Source organism: Myotis nattereri (assembly GCF_964212035.1).
Source record: "Myotis nattereri genome assembly, chromosome: 8".
Taxonomy (NCBI): Eukaryota; Metazoa; Chordata; class Mammalia; order Chiroptera; family Vespertilionidae; genus Myotis; species Myotis nattereri.
The window spans coordinates 12,792,598-12,819,670 of NC_138083.1; the positions used below are offsets into that span (position 1 = coordinate 12,792,598).

The window sequence follows — 27,073 nt, forward strand, 5'->3', positions numbered from 1 at the left end:
AGCCCAAGCTTGATCTCTGGAGACCTAGGAAAAGCCAGCTCCTTTCCCCAGCTCCACAGGGCAGGCATGTTTTCTGAATTTTCTGGCTAAACGGCCAGCTTCTCCAAAGGCACTGATTTCGCAGCCTTCACCTCACTCTAAAGTTTACCTTCTCTACGTGCTATACATAGCTCTCCTATCCATGGCCTAGACCTAAAAGAAAATAAATATGCACGAAGTCAAAGTTATGCTGGATTTTTTAAATCTAGGCATTTATTACACCAAATAATATAATTATTAAATATGCTAAAGGTAGACAGAAGCAATTTTTTATTCTCAGGCAAAGACATGTGGAAAAACCACCAGAAAAATGCCTCTTTGTGGGCGTCTGCCTGTTCCAAAGGTGACTAGCCAGCCAGCCAGACTGCTGAGGAACAGAGGCGGCCCACAGGAGATCCAGACCAGTGCTGGGACCTGCCAGGAAAGGTGCCCCATACCCCATAGCCAAGCCTTGGGGACCTTCCACCAACTCCCCCACGTACTTCTCTACCGTAGTGTCATTTTCAGGTCTCAGCTAAAAGTGGGAGGCCAGGCAGGGCCCGGTGGCAAGAAGCAGTCTGAACGGAAGAGAACCTGTTTTCATTGCTTACTCTATGAACTAAAACAATTTTTTTCCTGGCAAGATACTGAGTTTGCAATGCGACTTCCACCTCTGAGATCGGACCCTGAGTTTTAGGGCAGAAAGTAAATTACTTGTGAGTTGGGGGATGAGAGAACAATATGATCCCTGCCTATCCCCCCACCTCATGTGGACTAAGGTCTCTCCCTCTTTGACCTCTTCTCTTACTTTTCCACTAAAAGGAAATGAGAAAATTATGCACATATTACTCCTCCAGTGGGAGTATCAGGTGGAGTAAAAGAATCCTGTTTGGCTCAAATTATTGGGTTAAGGGGGGAAATTACAAAAACGAAAATGCTCATATTTTAGCTCTGTAAAGTACAAATTTACTTTTCATGCATAAAAAGGACACCTCGTGCTTCCTGCCTGACTGGCCTTACAACTTACACTTCTGGGGAAAGGGAAGGCATCAGGGAAAGGGCCTGGCCTTGTGGGCTGGACATGAGTCCTGAAGGGCCCCAAGGTCAGTCCTTCCTGACAGCCAGGGCCATGCTGCCTGAGGCAGAAGAGATGGACACATATTTGCTGCCAGCCAGGGCCCATGCTGGCCTACTGGGTCCCCACAGAGAACCAAGCACATGTACATGATGAGTTAAATCACCCAGAAGGTGCTAAGTCCCAGCTCCAGCTGGGACACTGAGCCACACATGGAAATGCCAAAACAGCCCATAGATGGGCAACGGCAAGCAGGTACGAGGCTTGTTAAATTAGGGCAGGTGAGGAGTGGATGTGAGAGTCACTAACTCCATATCATCTGGACATGATTGGCAGCTCCTTGCCCTCAGAGGCCCGGGGGCCAGGCCCATGAAGTCAGGGCGGGGTATGTGTACGAGAGAGAGTGTAAGCACTCTGTGACAGATGGGAGGAACAGGTCCTGGGGTCCCAGTGGCTGCTTGGGGATTTTAGGTGGGGATCGGATGCATGTGAATGCAGGCCACTGGGGAGGGGGTGGCAGGCTCTGGCCCGTCTCCATGCTTGGGTGAACTGGGACCCTGGCATGGAGGACAAGCGGGACTCCAAACAGTAGGGACTTGGGAAGAGGAAATGCTGATTAGCTTTGAAGGTGGCAGCAAGTAAACGGTGGGCAGACCCCATGGAGCCCAAGAAAAGGGGCCTCTGGACACATCACTTTGTTCAAGTGCATGGATTTAAACTAAATTCAGAGGTTGCTGGCCTGCCTAAGCACTGTACTGCTAGATTTGTCCTCTAGAGGGCGCTCTGACACCACAAAATAGGCCCACTCACCCCAAAACCAGCGATGCAGCTTCCAAAGGGGCTCCAAAGAAAGGCCTGTGCCTACGTGCTGGTTACCAGTGTAAACATTCACAGTATTCCCAGAGAAGGCAGTGGCTGCCTGTCACCCAGGGAGACAGCCTTCGAGGTGCCAGTCAGAGGTAAAGAAGAAAAAGGTCACTGTTTTTCTTTCTCAGGGTGTGCAAGCAACATCACAAAGGGGAGTGTGAGGTTTTCAAGGTTTCTGGGCCTGCCACGTAGGTCAGAACTGCTGATGCTGAGGCCCAAGGCACCTTGATGATGATAAGGAAACTGGCAGCTGGCTCCTCGCTCTGCGCGCCCCTAGGGTCATGATGATGGCGTTAGCTGGGAATGACAGAAACTGCAGACCAGCGTTCCCCCGAGGACACCCAGTCACGGCAGCTTCCACAACAGGATTTCTCCTCGCAGGCACCTGGGATGGACAGGTGACTGTTTGCCTTGGCTGCAGAAGCAAAAAGAAACATTTACCTGGACAGGTTTCCATCTAATCTGCAGGCTGGAAGTGGTGCTGCGAGCAGAGGTCTGGCTGGGTGAGGAGTGGGAGATGACATGTTTCAGAAGAAGCCAGCTGGCCTGGATGGTCCGGGTAAAGAAGGCAGCATCTTGGCTCCACCCTGCTTTCATCTTCCTGAAGAGGCTGCCAAATGCACGCACCTCAGGGCCCTTGCTGGGTGTCCATCCCAGGGACGTGGGGAGGCCCTGCTCGGTCACAGCAGCTCCTGCTCCTCGTCCTCAGAGCCAGAGGGGCCCTGGCGCACCTCCTCGTACCACTTGTTGGTGAGGGTTTTCATCTGGATGCGCCCGTGGTGGAGGTCCTGAGGCAGAATACAAGCAACCCAGAGGGTCAGGGTCAAGGAAAGGAGGAGCTGCTTTGCGCGCGCGCGCGTGTGTGTGTGTGTGTGTGTGTGTGTGTGTGTGTAAGTGTGGTGGGGAGGAGGGGATAGGAGGCAGGGTACAGAGCCACAAATAATCTTAAAGTGTTAAGTAACTGAGCTAAGGTTCTTCTTTGTGGGGGTGGAGATAACAGGAGGTGTCACTCAGAAACAGGAGGAGGAGGCAGGATGGCATGATGTTAAAAAACAGTGGCTCTGGAATCAGACACACTCGGGCTCTACTCCCAGCTTGGCCTTGCACTGGCTGTGTGACCTCAGGGGGCTACCTTACCTCTCTGGGCCTCAGCTGTCAAGTGTGATAACAGCTGCATCTGCTGCATGGGTTGTTGGGAGAATGAACCGAAGCAATCATGAACACCATCTGGTGTGGTGCCTGGCTGGTAGTAAGAGCTTAAATACAGCATCGTGACTGTCAGAGGAGGGAATAGGGCTCAGAGACAAAGGGGGACTACAGCCAGGAGAACCCCACCCCAAAGGCCTGCATGGGGCTGGATGACCTGTTCAGCAAAGTAGATCCAAGCTGGTCCCCATTAAACTGCCTGTCACCCAGAGGTTGGCAGCGCCGGAAGGACGGAATAAGAGCCTGAGCCTTGGGACATTGCCTGCGGTCCTGGCATGTCTGAAATTCCTCAGCTCAGATTCAGTAGCTGATCAATGTCCTGAGTCTTATCATCCAGGAAAAGCAAACTGTGTTAGCAAGTCTATTATTAAACTAGCACTAAATCCGGTAGCAAAGGAAAAACAGCAGATGGGATCCTGGGAAGGAGAGCCAAGTGGGAGGAGGCGGCCTGGCTGCCTCTCCCCAACACAGCACGTGGGCCTTCTCTGTCCCCCACTCTTGGCCACTGCGGGTTCTGAGGGAGGAAGGCAAGAGACCCCTGGCCATGTGGCCCTGGCCTGTGTCCCACCTCCTGGGTCAGCCGCCGTGTGAAGAAGGGGTTCAGGTACTTGACATCCAACCACAGGAAGCCTTTGAGGTCCTGCCGCCTGATGTAGTGGGCTTCATACTCCTCCTCGGTGAGCTCCGACAAGTGCTCCGACTCCACTGTGTTGCCCTGAGGAGGAAGGAAGGCAGCTGAGGGTCGGCAGATGGGCTGACATCTTCCTGGAAGCCCCCACACCACCTAGCCTACCTAGCACCCCTTCACCCTGGCCACCAGTGTCCCCAACCCCAACTGCACTTTCTAATCAATGCAGTGTGTCTGTGGGTAGCAAAGGGCTTCCTGGGAGCCTGTAGGGAGGTAGGGAGGTTTGTAAACACATGATGGATACCCAGGAATAAATCAGAATTGTGAATAAATCAGAAGTTCTGGGCTAGGGCTGGTCCTGGTTTGTAAGCTTCTGGATTTTAATGTGCAGATCAGTGCCAGGGAGTGGAGGGTGAGGGTAGTGGGAGGACAGGAGACACAGACACAATCCCAGCGGGAACCAGAGAGGAATGAAGAGAATGACTGCACATGGCGCAGAGCAGGTCTGGAAGGCAAGTAGGTCTCAGGTTCACTGACCTACTCAGCCCTGCTCCAGGCCTCTGCAGAGCCGACCATACAGGTTGTGAACAGTGTTTGCTGTTTTGCTAGAGGAGCTGCTCTCCAGCCACAGTCAGCTAACTGGGCCTCCACTGGGGCAGCTGGGGCAGGTTTGAAGGGCTTGTGAATCCATAAAACGCTGGGCCCACTTGCAGAGCTGATTTAGGAGGTCTGGGATGGGGCCCAAGAATCTGTATTCCTAACAAGTCCCCAGTGATGCTGCTGGTCCAGCCCCACCTTGGGAACCACTGGTGGAGACTGGCTGTTAAGAGTGCAGGCTCTGGAGTCTGTGTGACCTTGGCTGTGTGATTTGGCCTCTGTGCCTCCATGCTCTCATCTGCAAAATGGGCATGATGAGAGCCTCTGCTTCCTGCTGGTTATGGGTGACCTGAGACAGTTAAGGAGCCTCAAGCACAGCGCCAGTGCCACAGGACATTCCTTGAACAGCATGTGCTTCCTCTGAGCAAACATCCTGCTTCTTTTAGAGCCCAGGGTGGTAAATTCACCAAGTGTGGCTGCAGGATCAGCACCTGGCAACCTGTTCAAAATGCAAATTCTTTCTAGCCCCACCCAGACCTGTAGGACCCTGGAGCCCTTCACCAATTCTGACCCCACTGAAAGGTCTCAGAACCTACACTAAAACTTTTATTAAAAACAAAGTTTGGCCCTGGCTGGATGCTCAGTTGGTTGGAGTGTCATCCCACATACCAATAAAAGGTTGCGGGTTTGATCCCAAGTTAAGTCAAGTATGGGAGGCAACTGATTGATGTTTCTCACATCAATGCCTCCCCCCCACCCCCTTTCTCCTTCTCTAAAATCAATAAACATATCCTCGGGTGAGGATTAAAAAACAACAACAAGCTGAAACCGGTTTGGCTCAGTGGATAGAGCGTCGGCCTGCGGACTGAGGGGTCCCAGGTTCGATTCCGGTCAAGGGCATGTACCTGGGCTGCGGGCACATCCCCAGTGGGAGATGTGCAGGAGGCGGCTGATCGATGTTTCTCTCCCATCGATGTTTCTAACTATCTCTCTCCCTTCCTCTCTGTAAAAAACCAATAAAATATATTTTAAAAAAACCCAAAAAAACAAAACAAAACAAAACAAAAAACAACAACAACAAAGTTGGTGAGTGGATGGGGGAGAAAGACCGCTGAGAGGAGGAAGGTTGAGCAGCCCAGCATGAGGCCTCTGAAAGTTCCTTTCCAGCAGCGCAGAGACTGGAGGCCGAGATCTGCCCAGACCTAGACTTTCAGAAGGAGAAGTGGGCACAGCCCCTTCCCTGTCTCCTGGTTGAGGATCTCTGTGCCATCCAAGACTAATTCAAGTGACCGATGGCCTCGAATAAGGCAACTAGAAAAAGATGCATTTCTGGAAATTTGTGTGGGGGAATGGTGGGTGCACAGAGGTGGGAGGAGAGACTAGGGCGCCCTCTGCTCCTGTCAGAGTCTGGCTCAGCACATGGGCCTGAGGGGGACACAGGGCAGGAAAGGCATGACCACAGCTGACCTGGGAGTGGCGGCCCACAGGCAGGAGCACCGCCGGGCAGGAGGGTGGCTTGGAGGAACAGAGGTGGGCAGTAGTATGGGGGCCTCAGGTTCACTGCAGCTGGGCCCTGGGTGCCTCAGCCCCAATCAGGCCCTTGTCTGGCCTTGGTGGAGGACACCTCTCTCATGGCCCTCAAAGCCACTGTAAGCACCTTCCTCCACTCCAGCCCCAATAGGAGGCATTCAGCAGACATTGGGGAATGATAGGATTTTGAAACCTTCCAGTCCTAGGCCCTGATGGGGTGGGCGGTTCCTGGCAGGGGAGGAGTGTTGCTGGGAGAGTCTGATACAGGTCCACGCTCCCCACCCCTGACCTCCATGGCTGCACCAGGCCACGAGGCTGGCAGATGAGCCACCACAAAGAGCCAAGCTTCAGAACCTTAGTTCACCCCCTAGTCAGGTTGGGCAACTGCATGTACATGGGTGTGTGTGTGTAGGTGCTGAGCATCCTCAAATTGTTCTCATCTCCCCATTTCCTGCAGTCAGTGGGGACTAACCCTCTGCCCTGCTCCGGCCCACCAAGCACTAACCATCTTCTCCGTCTTGCTGAGGTTGACATCCTTCTTGTTCCGGCGACGCGCCTTGGCGTCCTCGATGTCCATGAGGCGGATGAGGGGCATGGTGCTGCCGCCCAGCAGCAGGATGGTGAAGAGCACGATGATGATGGTGGTGGTGCCGATGAGCTGCCGCTTCTCCATGGGCTCCAGGTCCAGGTGCAGGCTTAGGGCATAGGGGATGGCACCCCGCAAGCCTAGGGGGACAGTGAAGGGAGTTAGAGGACCACTGGAAGGAGGAGGAGAGGCAGCGGCATCCTGACCCAGTTCTCAGGGGACCTGGGACAGCCCAGCGTCATGGGCAGTCAAACATCCTAACAGATGCCCTGGAGAGCACAAACTCATCCTGTGAGGCTCTGGGGTGTGAGAAAGGCAGGCCACAGAGAAGGGGGGCCCAGGTGGAGGCTCACCTCCGTTCCCACTTCACAGGGGGCTCGAGCAGATCAAATGAGGTGCCCTGTCCAGGCTATGAAGCCTGTGTGTGTGTGTGTGTGTGTGTGTGTGTGTGTGTGTGTATGTTTATCAAGCCCAACACTCACATTTTAGAAATACAACAGCTAGTGCAGACTGAGCCCACCCTGTGTGTGAGCCAGGCCTGTGCTAAGCGCTCTGCCTGCATGACCTCATCTGCTCTTCCCCGGAAACCCTGTAAAGCAGGTCCTATTATTCTACAGACGAGGAACCGAGACTGAGGGAACAGTGTCCTCCCAGGGCCACACAGCTTGACAGGAAACAGCACAGAATGCAATTTGTCCGGTGCCTCCCAAGCAGTTCCTGGCAGGACTGGCAGCCTGGGAACCGGTATTATTTCTGGCTTGTGAACACATTGTTTTCAAAGGGCTCTAGCCCGTGTGCCCTCTGCATGGTGTGTGCCTTTGTAAGAGGCATCTGCCCTCCACTGTTCATGCAGGATCAGACTCACCACTGAACCACATGATGAACATCATCTTCGGGGTGATTTTATGATCACGGAAGAAATTCAGAAGGTAGGAAAGAGGGAAGATATTCACTGCTCTGCCAAACAGTACAAGCACCTGTTAATGGCAACAAACCAAGTCTTAGATGGGAACTTCTGGTTCTTAATTTGAAGCTTGCTGAGGCTGACACAGGCCTGTAGCACACCCACTATAAATAGGGCATTCCCCTGGGTTATAAAAGGTGTGAATAACAAGTGCTAGTCAGAAACCCGGCTGAGGCTGCCTGGTTTGTGTGTCTGGGAAAGGATAATGCTTTTTACGTCACATCTCCGTAGTCAGTAAGAGAGGACATCAGCAATGGCTTTAGTAATGACAGCAGAACAGAACCGAATGCCAAGAAGCCGTGCAGAAGCACCCAGAGATTATTTAATTTAAGGGCAATCTACCTCCTCCAAAGGTGCTCCACCACGGGACAGGGCCGTGCTAATCACTCCCAGTGGACTAGCACTGGAGGCACGGACAGGTTTTCCTGCCTCTCCCATGGGGGCCCTACTCCTCAGGGAAAGGAGGCAAGACCGAGAAGGGCCGACCCATATACCTAAACGCTACTCCCTGAGCAAAAGGAACACACAGGTAGGTCTGAAAAGGTCACACAACCCAGCAGCTTGCCATGGCTTTGGCTTCCTAACCATTTCCAAAGGCATGTTGGTCTCAACAAAATACAGCTTTAGGTTAAGTTTAAACCTTATCTAAGTGGATACTTAGAGCTACTTATTAATTTACCTCCATTTTTTAATCTTGAAAAGGATAATATACACACCCACATTCTGTAGGCTCTAAGTTTACCCTTTTAACCAGACGGATTGAGTGTGCTTTGGAGTGTGCATGCCTTGGATGGTCAAGTTAATAATGGCTCCCAATCATCTCACATTTATATGTCAGACAATGTGCTAAGCATTTTATATGCATTATCTTGTTAAATTTAGATCCCTGCATGGTCTTATAAAGTAGGTATTACTGTCTCCATTTTGGAGACAAGGGAACAGAGACAAAGAGAGGTTCAGTAACTGGCCCACGCTGAACCCGGCAGGAAGTGGTGGAGCCAAGTCTCAAATCTGGTTCAGTCCCCAAAACCCATGCCGTTGACCACTGAGCCAGTGTAAAGTAATCCGTTCGAAAAGCATAGGCTGCGCCCAGGCGGGGCAGGGCCAGCCTATGTGCTCAGAGATAACCAAGTCACCACCCCAGGCATCTTCTCATTCTCCTTTTCCTCCCAACCCATGGCTGACACAGTCACCTCCCTTTTCACGCACTGGAATCCAACCTCCCAATCTGACACTTGCACTTCAGGTTTCACCAAAGGTGGCCCCGTTTACCCAGAGACCACACTAAAGACTATTATACTTTCTGAAAAGACTGGCGTCTGTCCTCCTGTCCTAAAACTGGAGTCTGGAGGACAGATAACAGACAAAAGCCACACACTCTTGCCGACAGAGGCGAAAGCACCCAGGTTTCAAGGAGAAACATCTTTTTCCTTAGGGCTCCTTATCTTCTCTGTGTCTCAGTTTCCCCACAGGCCAAACAGGTAGACCTCCTGGTTTGCACATGGTAGGTGACTATGCAAAATAAAGTTTGACTCTCAATAGCTATGCTTTATTAAGTGGAGCTGGTAATAATAGTTAACTGAAGATGAATTATGATGATTCAAAAATAATAAGGTATATTTCTTAAGTGCCTTAAAGTAACATAGGATCTAAAGGGACAACAAAGATCAAATTAGGGATTGGAGTCTGAATCAGCTGGAGGGCCTCCGGGAGATGAACTCATTCGGAGGGAAGAGACACAACGAGGAATACAGACAAGCAACCTGGGGACACCAGGCTAAATGCCCGAACTGTTAGAAGTCCCTCATGTCACTTTGATCAGATGCCTGAGAGAGCTGGACCTTTCTTTTATTTTTTAAATGTTTCTACTAATTTTAGAGAGAGAAAGGAAGGGGGAGATGAGAGAGAAACATCAATGGCTGCTTCCTGCATTTTCCCTACTGGGGATCAAGCCTCCAATAGGGGCATGTGCCCTGACCAGGAATCAAACCAATGACTTCTTGGTGTCTGGGATGATGTTCAACCAACTGAGCCACACTGGCCAGAGCTGGACCTTTCTTTTCAAGGCTAAACTTTTATTTTTCCCACTTGATTCTCCTATAAATGATTAATCTTCTACTTTCCTTTTTTAGAGATGTATTTTAACGTGTCTCCTACTGCCACCCCCAGTCCAACTATAACAGTTTCCCAAACCTTTTTGATAGTAAGAATCACCTGGGATGAGTACCCTGGATGAATCTTCAGGGGGAGCTAAGGGCCTAGTAATCTTTACACAGTGTCCAAGGTCAAGCTTATGAATGGACATCTGAAGAGAACTACAGTAAGAAATACATGCATTATAAATTATCCAGAAAGCATAGAAAAGAAAAAAAAAATCATCCTCAGTTCTACAAGCACTGGGAACATTTGGTGAAATTTTCTTTTTCTATGCATAATGTTTTTACATGGTTATGCTCAACTACATATTCAATTTTGAAATCTGCTTTTACCACCAAACATAGAAACACATACAATGTGCTTTTAAAAGAAGACCATATCATTTAAGGCCATTTAAAATTTAAAAAGAAGCAAAAGTCCTTTTCTGGGGATATTCATTCACTTAATTCCACCCCTTTATTGTATGTTTGTGATTTTGTAACAACAACAACAACAAAACTTAAACGTAAGAGTGTCTATGTAGCTGTTGACTTTGAACATTAACAGTTACATAAATGAATCCAGAACATGTGGTCATTGAGCTATGAATAAGTAATTAAATAAAAAACAAGGAAAATACTTACTATGCACCAGACGACAAAGGAAATTTCAAACTTGTGAGGGAAACTAAAAATGGACAGGCCAAGAAATGCAAACACACATGTTTCTGAAACAAACCAAAGAATGGATTATTTAGCCCAGACTATTTCTTCCAATACAGTACTAAATTGTTAAGCAAGCAAACATTCACAAGTAAGTAACACTTTGCATATTTTCTGAAACATCTGCAACCAATACCTGGTGAAACTAGTGCTGTGATTATCTCATTTTTCTCTATCACACAAGCAACATATGCTTGCTATTCCGAATCTCCTAATTTAATGAGGCAACTGTCACATACTCATGTAAATAAGTACTCAGTCCATTTGCTGAACACTGTGATTAGCAAGGATCCTGACTGCCGGTAAAGTGACAGAAATTCAGAGCCAGTGCTGCAGACACCACCTGACTAGTGTGAAAGGGCCCTTTGTTATCTTCCTGGCCATAGCGGACAAAGCCAAATGATTGACCTCATATATTTAATCCCACCCCAGGTTTAGAAGACAGCTCACACCCTGCAGCATTTGCAGGAAGTACATTTCCAGCTCTGGGCTCCACCCCACAAGAGTCCGACATTTATGCTCATTGTGCAAGCAGTTGCTGTGTATCCCAAAGAAAAGGACCTTGTACATTCCCACCACTAGGCTCCCTGCTTTATATATATATATATATATATATATATATATATATATATATATATATATATTGATTTCAGAGAGGTAGGGAGAAGGAGAGAGAGACAGAAACATTAATGATGAGAGAGAATCATTGATCAGCTGCCTCCTGCGTACCTCCCACTGGGGATCGAGCCTGCAACCCGGGCATGTGGCCTTGACCGGAATCAAACCCGGAACCCTTCAGTCCACAGGCCAATGCTCTATCCACTGAGCCAAACCGGCTAGGGCAGGGGTGGGCAAACTTTTTGACTCGAGGGCCACAATGGGTTCTTAAACTGGACCGGAGGGAGGGAACAAAAGCATGGATGGAGTGTTTGTGTGAACTAATATAAATTCAAAGTAAACATCATTACATAAAAGGGTACGGTCTTTTTTTTCAATAGTTTTATTCATTTCAAACGGGCTGGATCCGGCCCGCGGGCCGTAGTTTGCCCACGGCTGGGCTAGGGCTAGGCTCCCTGCTTTTATTGTGATGCCCCAGAACAGCCTCATAATCAGGGAAAAAAGACTGTATTGTAAAATAATTGAATATCATAATACAGCAAGGCTGTTTTAAAACATTTTGCCTACATTTTTTCCCTTTAAATGTGTATCCTTTTAAAATAAGTCACAAGCTGGACAGTAGATTCACCCCTCTCCTCCTTGAATATTTTTTTGTGATCTTTCCAAATGCTCATTTAGGTTGCCTTGAGGTCTACATTATGCTTTTCTCTGGCAGCATAAATTCTACCAAACAGGATCGGGCAAAAGTACGTTTACAGTTGTGAGTATATGAAACACAGAATTTAATCTTGTATTATATTTATTAATTATTGTATTACTTCCCATATGAACTGTAAACCTACTTTTGCCCAACTCTGTGTTGGTATGTCATGGCTAATTTAATGAATCCTTCGTCAATGTTTATTGACTGTTTCTATTTCTGATATTACACACTACAACAAGCATCCCTGTGCACAGGCAAAATTCCTAGTAGAATTGCGGGTCCCAGAGCTTGTGCCTTTTAAATTCAGACATGCTGCAAATGACTCTCCAAAGAGATGGCATCAACACACATGCACATCAATGGCCTGTCCTACATACACTGGTGCCGCAAGTGGGTATTATCAAATTTAATATTTTCTAATCTGATGGGTGCAAAACAGAATTTGATGGGTGTTTTGCTTTACACTCCTTTATGGTGAGTCAAAGTCTTTAGCCATGACTTTCTGAGAGGGGTGCTATGGAAAAAATACCTGCAGGGCCAGAAGAGACAGACCTGGCTTCAGAGTCACTTCTGAACCATGTGACTGTGGACAAGTCATGTGACACCTGAGCCTCCTTATCCATGGACTGAAGTCTGCACAGCCTGTCCCTGCCTCCTACCTAGCATGTGACAGTGTGGAACTCACACTTCAAAATGAGACAAGCCCCACTGAAATGTCAGGGGGGATGCTGATGGTGACAGCCAGGGCACAGCCACTTGGGCACCAGTGCAGAGAGACAGTGTGAGAGTGGTTCCTTCATGGCCAGGCATAAACTAGGGAGGAGGTGTATGGGGGAACCAGTCATCCTGGGGCACCCCAGCCCATCAGTGATACCGCCCCAAGTAAGGCCTTTCAAGATGCTCCTGTGAACAAAGGGTCCTATGGACAAGTTTGGGAAATGCTGGTACTACATTCCTCTCAGAAGTTCACAGTGCACGCTGCTGAAAAGTCCTGCAGTTCAGAAACTTGTTAAACTTTATCCCAGGATTTCCCACACTCTTTATTCACTTAACCCTCATCAATATCAGTTCCAAGGAAAACATTTTTGGAAATGTGACTTTAATACATTAAAATGCATGAGGCTCAAATGTTCATAATTAGTAGCTTTCATTATTTTTGGTTTTAAAATTGTAGGCAGCAAATATTCCATTTGTTAAGTATTAGGTTTACTTTATGGAATTTGAAAGCCAGAGTAACAAACAAAAGATAAGGGAGTGCAAGTCTGGCTCTGAGGATCCTGCTGCCTCTTCTGCCAGGAAACAACTGGACTCAAACAGGGTAAGAACCACCATCGGCTCAGGGGAGGCCCATGCCAGACCACCGAGAGGAACTCACCGCACAGGAAGGCCACGGTCCGGAGGGTCTGCTGCATGAGGATCTGGGTGACCGGGGACAGGTTATGGTGCGTATAGTGGGACATCACGATGCCTGAGAACAGGATGGCCATGATGCCTGGAGAGGGACAATGGGGCACAGCGCCCAGACATGAGCAGAGCAGAAAAGCACCTACCATGTGATCCACAAATATGTCACACTTCCCACAAGTCCCTGGAGCCTATAGTGTTAGGTGTTTTAAGAAAAAGGAGCCTGGTCAGTGGTGCTCAGTGTTGAGCATTGACCTATGAACCAGGAGGTCACGGTTCAATTCCCGGTCAGGGCACATGCCCAGGTTGTGGGGTCGATCCCCAGTGTGGGGCATGCAAGAGGCAGCTGATCTGTGATTCTCTCTCATCATTGATGTTTCCATCTCTCTCTCCCTTTCCCTTCCTCTCTAAAACCAATCCTATATAATAAAGAGCTAATATGTTAATTAGACCGGATGGCGGAACAACCTTCTGGAACGACCAGTGGGCAAGGCAGCTGGGGCCTTGAGGGCCGAGGCAGCTAGGGCTGCGAGGGTTGAGCCCCTTGCATGAATTTCATGCACTGGGACTCTAGTAAAAATATATTCTAAAAAAAAAAAGAAGAAAGAAAAAGAAAAGAAAAAGGAGAAGGAAGTAATACCTGAGGCCTACCAGAGATTACAGAGAAATGCTAAGGGTCCCTTCTTTCTGGCAGCTTCACTATCGGCTGGCTGACCTTGGGCCAAATTCTCACACCCCCATCCAAGCCTGTTTTCTCATCTGTATAGTGGAACTAAGAGTACCCACTCATGAATTGTATTATTTTCCATATGAACAACTGTAAATCTACTTTTGCCCAACCCTGTATCGGTATGTCATGGCTAATTTAATGAATCCTTTGTCGATGCTTACTGACTGTTTCTGTTTCTAATCTTTATTACCCTCTTAGGAGGGTAATGAAGAATAGCCACACAAAGTGCCCATTACAGGACAGGTGTGTGCTGTCACTGTCATCCACAGATAGGAGGACAAATGAGCCACTCAGAGAGCATAAGAATCTGGGTAGCCCTAGTCCAGTGGTTGGCAAACTCATTAGTCAACAGAGCCAAATATCAACAGTACTTCTTCAAAATAGACTCACCCAGGCCGAAAACTGACTTCTGCGCATGGGCCACGAAGTTTCAATCGCACTGCACGAGCGCCCGCACGTGGTATTTTGTGGAAGAGCCACACTCAAGGGGCCAAAGAGCCGCATATGGCTTGCGAGCCGCAGTTTGCAGACCACGGCCCTAGTCAGTTTGGCTCAGTGGATAGAGCATCAGCCCGAGGACTAAAGGGTCCTGGGATCCATTCCGGCATGTACCTTGGTTGAAGGCTCAATCCTGGCCCTGGTTGAGGCATGTGTGGAAGGCAGCCAATTGATGTGTCTCTCTCACACTGATGTTTCTCTCTCTCTGTCTTTCCCCCTCCCTTCTACTCTCTCTAAAAACCAATGGGAAAATATCCTTGGATGAGGATAACAAACAACAATAAAAAAGAATCGGGGTAGATTTTGATTTACTTTGCCTTAATTTTGAATTTCCCTGTAATCACATAAAATACTCTTCTTATATAGAAAAAGAGATTCATTTAACACATAATGTCTTTTCTTTACAGCACTCCATGAGAGTCTACAACCTTTATTGTTTACTGAGGATTTGAGTCTCACCATTTGGCTACTGCCCATAATCACTCCTGTAGCACTTTACGAGGGTTTCCTCTCAGAGTGTCCTGGTCTAGGATCTCTAGTTCATGTAAATACAGTCATTAAATAAGCCAAAATACATGAACTGCAAGTCAGACTTTATAAGCAAAATATTAACTCCTTCTGCCACTTTGTAGAAACAGGGATTACTGGTGAACATCCTATATAATAAAAGCCTAATATGCTAAGTGTCTGGTTGTCTGTTCAACCAATCAAAGCATAATATGCTAATGATATGCTAAGGCCTCTCAACCGCTCACTATGACATGCACTGATCACCAGGGGGCAGATGCTCCAATCGGTAGGTTAGCTTGCTGCTGGGGTCCGGCTCATTGGGACTGAGCAAGATGGCCGGACAGGCACTGGAGCCCTCCCGTGGTCCCTTCCCAGCCCAATCCCTCCCCGGCCCGGATCGTGCACCAGTGGGGTCCCTCCACCTGGCCTGCTCCTTTCCTCTTAGCAAATAGCAAATTCTTTGCTCTTTCATGTTCCTGTATAAACGAGGCTAGATGGGGACATTCCAGCAATGCTGCTTTCAAGCTGCACCGGACAAGATTTGGGAGAAGGGAAGGAGTGGGCCAGAGACTTCTGGGCTTGCTACTGCAGACCACTGAGAAGACTGCAGCTCAGGAGTCATTCTGAATGATTGCTCTGCGAGATAAAAGACAGAGGACAACAGCCTGATCCGAGTGGCTCAGTGGCTGAGCATGGACCTATGAACCAGGAGGTCATGGTTTGATTCCCAGACAGGGCACATGCCCGGGTTGTGGGCTTGATCCCCAGTGTGGGGTGTGCAGGAGGCAGCCGATCAATGATTCTCTCATCACTGATATTTCTCTCTCTCTCTCCCTTTTTCTCTGAAATCAATCAAAAATATTTAAAACAAACAAACAAACAAACAAAAAACAGAGGACAGCAAACCTGGTGGTTCTCTCAGTATGTTCCTGCAGGTGATCAGCTGGAGAGCTGACCCTGCAATAGAGCTATCAGAAGGCAAAGCTAAGGGAGATGGCGGAGGAGAGCCCAGAACCTGGGTTTGGAACTCAGTGGAGATCAAAGGAGGAAAACAGGGTAAGACACAGTTCTGTTTTTATGGAATGGGCTTTAGCACTGCAGGCCAATGCAGAAAGTTGCTGGCTTCTGGGCTTTCAAAGGATTTGTTTCACCAGCTCATTTAAATAGGTTTTTATTGATTTCATAGAGGAAGGGAGAGGGAGAGAGAGATAGAAACATCAATAATGAGAGAGAATCAATGATCGGCTGCCTCCTGTAGGCCCCGCACTATGGATCAAGCCCACAAACCGGGCATGTGCTTTGACAAGAAATTAAACCATGATCTCCTGGTTCATAGGTCGACGCTCAACAACTGAGCCACACAGGCCGGGCTACAATGAACTTCTTGAAGGCTGAGTCAAACCATAATCAGTTTTCTTTATTAATTACCCAGTAATAAACATATTTCACTATAAGGCATCCAGACTCAGAGGCATAGAGTAAAACAACAGTCTCCATTCACAGCGCCTGTCCAGAGGTTAACTACCATTAACTGTTCGATATGCAGATTGCCAGTTCTCTCCCTAAGCCATTAGGAAGTTTATCTTTAAAAAGTAATAAACAGGATCCTGTTAGATATATAGCATGTATTGCTAGCACAGTGGATTTTCTTCAAAGTCCTCCAACATTTGCCTTCGCATGATTAGCAGAGTCCCAGGCCTATAGAACCCTACGGGATGGGCTCCTGGCCCCTCCATCCCAGCTGCACAGTCTTCCTGCTCTTCTGGAGCATGCCTCACTCCTGAACACCTACCTGGGACCCTTAGCACCTACTGTTCCCAGTGCCAAACACCCTTCCCCAGACCCTCCCAGGCTGGCTCCCTCTTACACACAGGTTAGCTCTAGGGCCCCCTCTTTGTGACCTTCTGACCCTATGCCATGATGCTTCCGCCCCCCTGCCACTGTCTATCACATGACTCTGATTTCTTCATATCATTTCTCACTGACTGCGATTATGCTATGTGTTTGCTCATTTGTCTATTGTCTTTCTTCTGCAGGTAGGACTTTGATCTTGTCTTGTTTACTGCTACAGACGCCATACAAGGGCAGTTCTCGGCACAGGGTGCACATTCAATATTCACTGAATGGATGAATGAGTCGTTTTTTAGCTTCCTTAAAATTTAACAATATATCTTGGAGTGGCAGTACAAATAGATCAATTCATTTTTAAGTGTCTGCATAGTATGCCATAGTGACAGTGGACCCAGAAACACCTAATTGTTCCCATTACTGATGAACATTTAGCTACTTCCAGTTTTCCTCTCACAGGCAGTGCTGCAGAGGAATTCCTTGGATATACGCCTGTGCACGTGAGTGCTGTACAGTACATTCCATCTTTGATCAACATGTTCCCAGCATTTAACACAAAGTGTAAGTCCTGAAAGTTCCATCCTTGTGACTCACCTTGACAGAATGTGGCTCTGCCCCAATTCCCCTCCCCAAGCCCAGAGTTGGCTCAGGACCAGGGGTGGGGGCTATTCATCTTTGGCTCTTTAGAGCCAGAGGGCAAAGCAGCCCTCAAAACTGGCTTGAATGAAAAATAGAAACAGGTATAGATAGAATTAGAACAAAGATTCTGAGAAAAGCTAATGCTTTTATAATTAGGGAGACTATTTAATTTTATAATTAATTAGGAAGACTATTTAATTTACCATTGAAACCAGGACACTTCCTAGTAATAACACACACTAATGCCTCTGTCAGGACTCTCACTTGCATCGTTCCTTTAATTCTCACCACAAGCCTGAGGGTGGCGCTTTTATTACATGAGGAAGTGAATGCTCAGAGAAGTTAAGTCTGCTGACTGGAGGTTACATAGCTAATGATGAGAGGTGGAGCTGGGATTCAAACCCAGCTCCTTAACCACTGTGTTCTAAACACATGATTTGAGTAAATGATTTGTAGGAAGAGAATGTCCTGCTTGGTGGTCATGGGAACCACTCACTATCAGTCCTTTGTGATGGTCAGGGGAAGCAGAGTACAAAAGGGAAGGAGGAGAGAGCAAAAAATATCACCTTTCCCATATATGCTCCTACAGTGGGACGTGGAGGGTCCTCACAACACACCAGGCCGTCCTCCCTTTCTCTGAAACCCTGTGTGATAGAGATCCCAAAGGCCCAGAGGTAGACCATGTGTTCTCGGCTGGCATGTGCTGTCTTTGGCCCCACTCATGTGAACAACAAAAATCCCTAAGGAAACGAGAGCCCTACAAACAGAAAACACTGCCTCTCTGAAGAGAAGAAAAATACTCTCTTGTCTTAATCACAGGTTCCACATGGATGTATGAAATATATCTGCCATCAGGTACTCAGCGTTCATCTCAACGGGTGGGAAACATTTAGAACAACAGAGGTAAAATAGCTAGGCTAAAGCCAAATGTTTCATAAGTGATGTTTATTAAGTGCCAAGTTCAGGGAAGGTAAGAGAGGACACTTGATGGCAGATGCCAGGAGGAAATTGTCCAGGAGAACTGGCTTGGGATAAAAACAAACAAACCAAACCCCTGATGTTTACGAGTTCTCTAGTAAAAATGAACAGTCTCCTCTCTGCTTCCTCCTTGGCAAGATCTGCTCACAGAGTACCCACTGTGATTACAGAAAGTGATTGCGGGAAGCATTCTGTTCGGCGGAGTCATTAAAAACCACCGGGGATTTCCACGTTGCCCTGGAAGAAATAACTACTACGCAAATTGCTGTCCTGCCATAAACAACTAGAAAACTCGATGAAAGATATGAAATAAAACTGTCTTCTGACATCGAATACCGGGCAGGGTAGGGCTGTGATTCCTTAGAGAAGGGAAACACACACAGGGGCCCTTCCCACTCCGGGCCCGGCCCAGCCTACTGCCAGCCTTAGTTTCCAGGCTGAGGCTCAGGAAGGGGAACCCCAAACGGAGCTCAGCAGTCTCGGTCTTGCTGAGAAGAGAAGACAGATGAGAGCTGGGGGAGGCCAAAGCAGCCGGAATACCAGAGAGGAGAAGCCACACAGTGGGCGAGAGCTCCTGAGAGCTACAATGGAGTCCCCTTGAATCTTGGACTGAACTGATCTGGACATGCAAGCGGTGAGATTCCAAGAGGCTGGGAGAGCACCACCAAAAAGGAACAGGCTGAGCAGGTCCCCAGGCACACACAAGGCTGGGAAGAGTGTGTGTTCCCACAGGCGGGGGTGAAGTGACCTCATAACACATGGGACATTAGCTAGAGTCCTCAGAAGTGCATCAGTTCCTAGTGCTACTCTGGACCTGCCCTGACAATTTAAAAGTAAACCTCAAAAGGATTCCGCTGACTGCAGGAAACTTCGATATATGGCAGACGAAAACCCAAAACTCTATGAAGAATGCACTAAAATCTAATAAGTAACAACATAATCAACTTCACAATGATTGGTGTCCAAAAAATTAATAGGCAAACAAAGAGCAGCAATATATAACTTATAAACAAAGGAAAATTAATCAACAGAAACCACCCTAGAATTAACAGAAATGATGGAATTAACACACAAGCACATTAAAATAGCTGTAATAAATATGTTCCATGAGTTCAAGAATGTAGAGAAATAATGGCATACATGCAAAAACATGTTGCTTAAGAACATTATAATAACTGAAAGAAATAAAACACAAAAGACTGCATACTATATGACTTCACTTTTATGACATTCTGGAAAAAGAAAACTATAGTGACAGAACGAGCTCACTGGGTGCCAGGACCTAGGGATGGGCCGGGGAATGACTGTCCTTGGCAGGCGGGCCCCATCCTTGGAGGGAAGCCCTTCAGAGCCCTTGCTCTGGGAAAGAGGCAGGACTGGAGGTGACATTTTGATCTTTGCTATGGGATGGTCGGTAAGGAGAACTGTAACTATGACAACACTGAGGCCCTGGATCCAGCCGGGTCTAAATCCAGATGTGTCCCCACGGGACCAGTAGAATCCCTTCGTTGCAAGTTCTTCTGAGTTGTGACTTTCTCTTGTGATTGAAAGTGACCCAACTGACATAACCTCTCTCACCAGGCAGGACAACACGCCATCACCTAGCATTTCAATGCTCTCGTTCACTTACCCGAGAGTGAGATTCCTTCCGCAAGCCCATAAGGAAGATACGCAAAAATGATCATCATGCCGAACTCCAAGGAAGGCGTTTTCCTCAAGTCAATATGCTTTAGCACGTAAATGAGTTGTCAAGGAAAGAGAATTGAGGGACAGTTGGTGGGAGATCTAGTGAAGTCACAAAACTGCTGCCTTCCAAATATAAGTTGAACAATAGAAGATTTTGCAACATTCCAAGGTAACAATTGAAAACCTGTCATCATGGATTTTTTGTTCTTTGCAGGGAGACAGTTGTTTTAAGAAAGGGAATCTGATAAAGTAAGAAATGTAAATTCTTGAGACAAATGGTAAGGGGGGGAATTAAAATCAACCTAAGTTAACTCAGTTAAAAATACTGACTTGGGCCCTGGCCATGGCTGTTGGTTGGGCATCATCCTACGCACTGAAAGGTCACCAGTTTGGTTCTCAGGCAGAGCACATACCTGGGTTGTAGGCTTGATCCCAGTAGGAGGTGTGCAGGAAGCAGCTGACCAATGTCTCACTCTCACACTGATGTTTCTTTCTATCTCCCTCTCCTTTCCTTTCTTTCTAAAAATCAATTTAAAATATCTTTTAAAAATGCTGACCTGGAAGGCTGGGAATGTGCCAGGCCTGTGGGGGGCAAAGCTGGGGTTGCAGACGGATAGCCCACAGTGCCAGGTCCCTTCTGGGCCTTGTTACTCTTTTACCTCCTCTTCCTGCATCAGATGAGATGAACTTATGGTGTTTTCCAGAACTTTGGGGTTCAATGCCCCATCAAAGGGCCCCTTTTCCTATTCCTGGAGATTTTCAAACTCATCTGTCAAAGGGGAGTCTTTTACATATTCCAAATATTGTTCACATGCCCTTGCTGGAACTCACAGCACCCATTCACCTAGCTTCATTATAGCAGATGCTCCTCCGACTCTTTTTAAGAAAAAGATAAATAAGGAGGAGAGTACTGAGCTGGATAAAGTTTATTTCCCATTCTGTTTGTTGGTACAATATGAGAAGCTGTCAACCAACTCACTAGAGCCTTTAGACTTCTGGACACAGGAGTCGAAGGAAAAATTCAACAGGATGGCAGACAAACATGCCTGTCACAGGCAAAAGAGGCTTTTCCGGCCATCTGTGAGACACACTGCTCCTGGAGGAGGGCCAGGTGGCACCTCCCTGAGACGCAGGCTTAGGCTCGCACAGAAGTGCTCTGGTGCCTATTCCTGTTAGAACATGACGCATTTTCTACAGCAATAAAGGTGTCACTGGGCTTCACAAGCCTCTTTCCTTCTCTGGCTGGAAAAGCTTATGGGTAGTTAAGCAAGAAAATCTGCAAATAACTCAGATGAGCTCACTTTCAAAGTCTCTTTTCTGGTCCTTTCAGATAAACACTTCCAGATTTTCTCAATTTGACATTTTCAAAGGAAATTAATTTCCAATTTTTGGAATGTGAAAAGAGAGACTGCAGAAAGTGAAAATTATCTGAATGTGGTTATCATTCTCTAGGAACTAAGAAGTCTCCCAAATCAGATCTAATATTCAAAAGTGTACATGTTTTTTAAGCTTTAAAAAGTGACACCCTAAATTTCACATGTTAAATTTAAAAGTCCTTGAGTTTAAATGAAAGTGCTCCTCAAACCACAACTAAGCATAAAAATCCTCCATCAAACCCAACCTTAGACTAAAATTGGTCCCCTTAAGGAATAGGAGAAAATGGCTAAAGATAGAGATAATTAGGAATAATCTTCTCAGCCACACATGTTCATCATAGTAAAAGGATATTAATGCAGAGATTAAGCCAGTGAGAGTGCCGAGCGCTGCTGAGCCAAAGAACATTTTGAGGAAGTAGCCAAGGGCTTGTAAAAATGTTTGCCACCCACTGACATCTGACATATTTTTTCTTGTTAAACCTTCAGCTGTGCTAGGAAATAAAAGAAAAACAGAAAGAAGTTAAAATGTTATAGACAAAGTTATTAGAAATTAACTTAGAACTCAAAATTAATTCCTTGATTATTCTGTCATTCGTTCGGTCCATCATTTAGTGAGTCACACATTGCTTTGTTCCAGGTACTATGCCAGTTCCTGGGGGTTCAGAGGTGAGCGCAAAGGCCCTGCCCTTAAGGAGTGCCCAGTTTAATGAGATGGGAACTAATGACCATGTGGGGTAAGGGCAAAGGGCTGTAGAAACACAAAGTGGGCATCTAACCTCACGGAGGTTCTTCATAACATATGGGCTGGGTTTAGATTTGGGATAAAGGACAATGAGGGAAAGCAGAGGGAACAACATGTGCAGAGGCAGAGAGCCTGAGAATACAAGCACATTCTGGGAGCATTCGATTACAGGGGTTAGTATGGATAAAATACAGAAAAAGAATGGGGGTGTTTGTGTGGTGGGGTGGACAGCGGCAAAAGGCAAGACCAGAGCAGCAGGCAGCACAGGACCTGTGAAAGGCTTTTGATGAACCAGGCGAAGGAGTTGGTATTTCATCCTGAAGGCCCTGGGGAGTATTTCTAGTATGGGGGGATCCTGTGGTACAACTGGAAATTAAGGCTCTGGCATGAAGTCAGATTAGAATGGAGCCACCTAAAGAAGAACTGTTATTGGGTACGGGTGATGGGTCAGAGAGGGTGGATTTAGGAGGCATTAGGAGGAAGGATTGAAGAACTTTTCTTTCATTGTAAAAGAACAAAGTAAAACTGTCAGAAGCTATTGAATTGTTGGTTTTATCCCCAAAGGAAAACTGTTATGCCATTAAAATGGAGTTATTCTCATTAAATATCCTTCTCTTGCAGTCTGATCCTACCTTCAGGTTGTCTCTTAAATCCATCCACTTCTCTCCCTTTCTGCCCTACTATCTGCTGTCCCATTGCTCTCTCTATACCTCCTTGTCTTCCTAGGGCCCAACCCATTCTCCATTCAATGGCCTGAATGATCCCCATAAAATTCACATCTGATCAGGTTACTGGCCTGTTCAAAACCCATCAACAGTTTCCTGCTGCTTTGTAGGAGGAAGCCTAGTTTTCTTAACATAACCTTGTTAACCGAGTTGGGGTTCTTGAGTTACCCACGATAGAAATCAACAGGAACCGCCCCCCTCCGAGAAGTTTCCAGACAGATTTTATTAAGGTTATGCTCGAGCACCAGGGAGGCAGCACAGAGGAAAGGCTGGTCCTCTAAACTGGCTCTGGGGCTGGCTCTGCTTGGCTACTTTTATAAGCTGGGGACAAAGCAGGCTTGCGCCATAAGGCAGGCTTTTAAAAAAGTCAGGCTTGCAGAATTTTCCATTTCAGGGTGGGGTGACTTCCTTTTCCTGCTGCTTGGTAACTACATCCATCCCTGCGCTTCTGGGGCAAGATGGTGGACTGCCTGTTACCACCACCCTGGGAAGGTCATCTAGCAGTCAAACCTTGATCAACTGTGGGTCATCTAGCAGTCAAACCTTGATCAACTGTGCATGCGGGTCAGTAGTTTAAGCAGGCAGTTAGAAGGGAGATACGATCAGCTACCTCTGTGTTTTAGAGTAGAGAGTGGAGGGGTGGTGACATTTTTGCGTTCCTTCTTAACTTGGTTTCCTGGCCACCGTTATCTTCTATTCTCCGGCCCAATCCCTATGTTGTTTCCACCTGACTCCTCACTTCTTGATCCCATTTTCTCCTCCTTCAGGGTAGGCCCCACTGTGACTGGCACCTCCTTACAGTCACCATTCATCTCCTTGGCCTCCCTAACTTCCTGGTTTGTTTCTCAGAACCCAAGGTCAGTGTTACTTCCTCAGGGACCCCTTTGCACAGGCCAGCATTTACCGGCTCTCCTGGGGCTCGCCTTCTCCACAGCATGTGAAACTAATCGTTCCATGAGGACCAATCCTGTTTAACTGCAGTATGTCCAAGGCCTGAGGCAGAGCCTAGCCCACAAAAGACACTCAATAAATTTTTGCTGAATCAGTACACAGAGTGAAGAATTGTCAATAGTAATATTCAGCTTCATTACTCAACATTTCATGAATTGGTATAATTTTAAAGCAAGATAATCTCTGATAATCTGATAGCTTGATCAAATAACTTCAGGAAGCCTTTCATGGCAATTCACTGTACAATGTAACATAATAAAGGTTCTGGGAAGTCTTGCAAAAAAAAATTAATCTAACTTTTTTTCACACAAATGTTTTTCAAACTCACTAAATGTACAATACCCCCTCACCCATCCCTTTCTTTCCTAGTAGATCACAGGTTAACATCCCACCTTGGGAAATACTGGGATCCAATAAGGGTTCTTACTGGGAAAGTGCTCCTGAAGGCTAAGATCACCCACAGTTCCCAAATCATCTGTGGGCCACATGCATACAGTAAGTATCGAGCCCCCACCACAGATGACTCCCTCAGATGGTACATCAGCTAGTGTCCTGCTTTCTTTTTATGGAGAGAAGGCTTAGGCCAATGATTCCTAAACTCAAGGTAAATGAAAGCAGAATTGGACTCTTTCTGGCCTGGTAATTTTCTACATTTTATTTTTTCAGGTCATGTTTCTCACACCTTAAGAATATAAGACAATGCTGCTTCAGGTTCCATATCATGAGCTTAAGCTGTAGCTGGAGAGAACAAAAGGTTTCCTCTACAGCAATTATTTTAAGAATAAATTGTCATAGTAACAAATCAAAGCTAAAACTAATTTAATTAAAGTTAATGAAGAAACCGAAGATACTTCTTAACTTTCTGGCACCATGAAAGTGAAAACATTAAAGAAGGGGGTATGCTGGGCCAGTGTGTCTCAGTGGTTGAGCGTCCACCCATGAACCAGGAGTTACTGGCTCGATTCCTGGTCAGGACACATGTCCGGGTTGTGGGCTTGATCCCCAGTAGGGGGCGTGCAGGAGGCAGCCTATCATGATTCTCTCTCATCATTGATGTTTCCGTCTCTCTCCCTCTTCCTTCCTCTCTCTGAAATCAATGAAAACATATTTTAAAAAAGGGTTAATTCATTCCTATATTCAGTTGCAAAGATAAATGTGTCAGATCACTTTGAAAATGATCATTTATTAAGTATACCCTTAAAAACAAGACGTGATTCTACCTTATAAACCAAGGAATGCTGACAACAGCTCCCTCCTGTAATGCAAAAAAGGGCACGCCCACTATGCTCCTCTCTCCCTCTTCTAACTGAAAATGGCTCACAAGACAGCTTCCCTGAGAAACCTCTCGAATCCTTCAGAGTGACTATTTCCCTCTTGCACCATTGTGTTCACTTCCTTGTGAACACCTTTCTCTCACCTTGGATTGAATTTGTCAAGTCCAACTGGTCTCTGGACAGTGTCTGGCCATCACCACATGCTGAGGGCGATGACCAGCCTGTAGCATGTCTGGAGAGTCAGCGAGGCTGGACACGGCTTAGTTAGTGACTCCTACCCGAGCCTATGTCCCAGCAGTGGTGGAGGTGGAGGCTGGAAACTATCTATGCATGTGGTCCACAAATGCAGTTTGGGGGACTGTCATCATAGGTGATCTTGGCCTTCAAAAGCACTTTTTCCAGGAAGAACCTTTGGCTACTTATAATGAATGACTCCATCATTTCTCATTTTAAAAAGAAAGTTATTGCCTAATCTTTGGCCTTTTTGTGGCAAAGAGACATGGAAAAGCTCAGAAAAGGCCCTACTTTTGACAGATTCTTAAAAGAATAAATAAATTAGAGACAAAGCCATCGAGTTTAGCTCCTAATGTATAAAAATAACTCATGATGTCATCTCCAATTTGGGCAAAATTCTTTATCACAAATATTCAACATGTGCAGCCAGAATATGAGATAAAAGTCAAAACCCAAAAGCTAAGAAGCTTACAGGGTAGATCTTAAATAAGAAAAATATATTACCATCAGATTTCTTAAAGGTCTTGTAGCATGATGTATGAGAATTTCCTAATGAAGCTATAAAAATTTTTACCAAGAGAAATGTGAAAAAGGCAGTAACAGGGAATTGGTTAAATAGATCAAAGTAAATCCATAGAAAGGAATATTCTGTAACCAGTAAAACGATGTTGTAGATTATTTTATCAACTCTGTTCAATGGGAAAGCTGCAGTACAATATATAGGATATAAGTTCATCAAAATAAAATATATGTAACCCGGCCGGCATGGCTCAGTGATTGAGCATCGACCTATGAACCAGGAGGTCACGGTTTGATTCCTGGTCAGGGCACTTGCCCAGGTTGCGGGCTCGATCCCCAGTGTGGGGTGTGCAGGAGGCAATCGATTAATGATTTTCTCTCATCATTGGTGTTTCTATCTCTCTCTTCCTCTCCCTTTCTCTCTGAAATAAAAATATATTTAAAAAATAAAATATAGGCAACCTTTGATAAGTTCTTCCTACAAAGTAGGCTAAAACAGGGCAAACAATGAAACAATAGGGGCAGGAGGAGAAGAGGAAAGGGTCTCACATTAATTGACGTCAGATGCTTTTCACATAGCCCCACACTTAACTATTCAATCCTCAAATCCAATCCTAGGCGGAGGCTTTATCACCCTCACTTGAGTACGGAGAAACCTGTGGCTCAGAGAGGTGAAGGAGCCGACCCAGGACCACACAGCTATCAGTGGCACCTCTAGGACTGGAGCCCAGGTCAGTCTGATTCCAAAATTGGAATTCTTTCCACTATAAAACATCCTTTGGTCCAACGTCAGAATTTCTAATGTAGTCTGTAATAAAGCTTTTAAGAAAATGCTAACTACCACAGAGTGTTAGGCTTAGTAAGGAACCTTGCGACAAAGGAAATAAGACAAAATTCAGGTCGTGGAAATTTTATTCTCTAACAGAACACTGGCTGGCTCCTAAAATTCTCATGGCTCGTCTCCGACACACTACACAGGGCTCTCTTCTCCAGCTGCTTTGACTGTGGGTGCCTTTTCTGTTTTTTGGCAAAACTGTTTGGGTCTCCAGCTCATTCATGCTAATGAACACCACAAAATGCAGAGGTCAAGGAAATAGCCCTGCATCAAATAAGCACATCTGAAATGATCTTGAATTCATTTCCTTTCCTCAATGACATTTGATGACTCCTCTTTAATGTCTCAGATACTATCAACAAGGGCAATAATACCAATGAACATTTGAAAAAGATCTGCAAGTTTCCAAAGTGGCTTTCACCCAATAGCATCTTAAGAAGGGATGCCTATTAGTCTCACTACCTTCTTTTATGG

The 27,073-nt window shown here is 46.4% G+C and overlaps 1 protein-coding gene across 1 annotated transcript in view; it reads right to left on the bottom strand.

Annotated features, from left to right (window-relative positions):
- Window positions 1–228: 228 nt before the first annotated feature.
- The window catches only part of SLC9A8 (solute carrier family 9 member A8), a 64,249-nt gene continuing 37,404 nt past the window's right edge, over window positions 229–27,073 (bottom strand). Inside the window, exons 9-16 of the mRNA XM_081097130.1 lie at window positions 21,648–21,810; window positions 19,888–19,984; window positions 13,026–13,142; window positions 10,252–10,334; window positions 7,373–7,484; window positions 6,427–6,647; window positions 3,735–3,881; window positions 229–2,748 (exon numbers count right to left, since the gene is read on the bottom strand). Of these exons, the coding sequence (XP_080953256.1) occupies window positions 2,641–2,748; window positions 3,735–3,881; window positions 6,427–6,647; window positions 7,373–7,484; window positions 10,252–10,334; window positions 13,026–13,142; window positions 19,888–19,984; window positions 21,648–21,810 (1,048 nt within the window). The 3' untranslated portion in view covers window positions 229–2,640. The remainder of the gene's footprint in view (window positions 2,749–3,734; window positions 3,882–6,426; window positions 6,648–7,372; window positions 7,485–10,251; window positions 10,335–13,025; window positions 13,143–19,887; window positions 19,985–21,647; window positions 21,811–27,073) is intronic.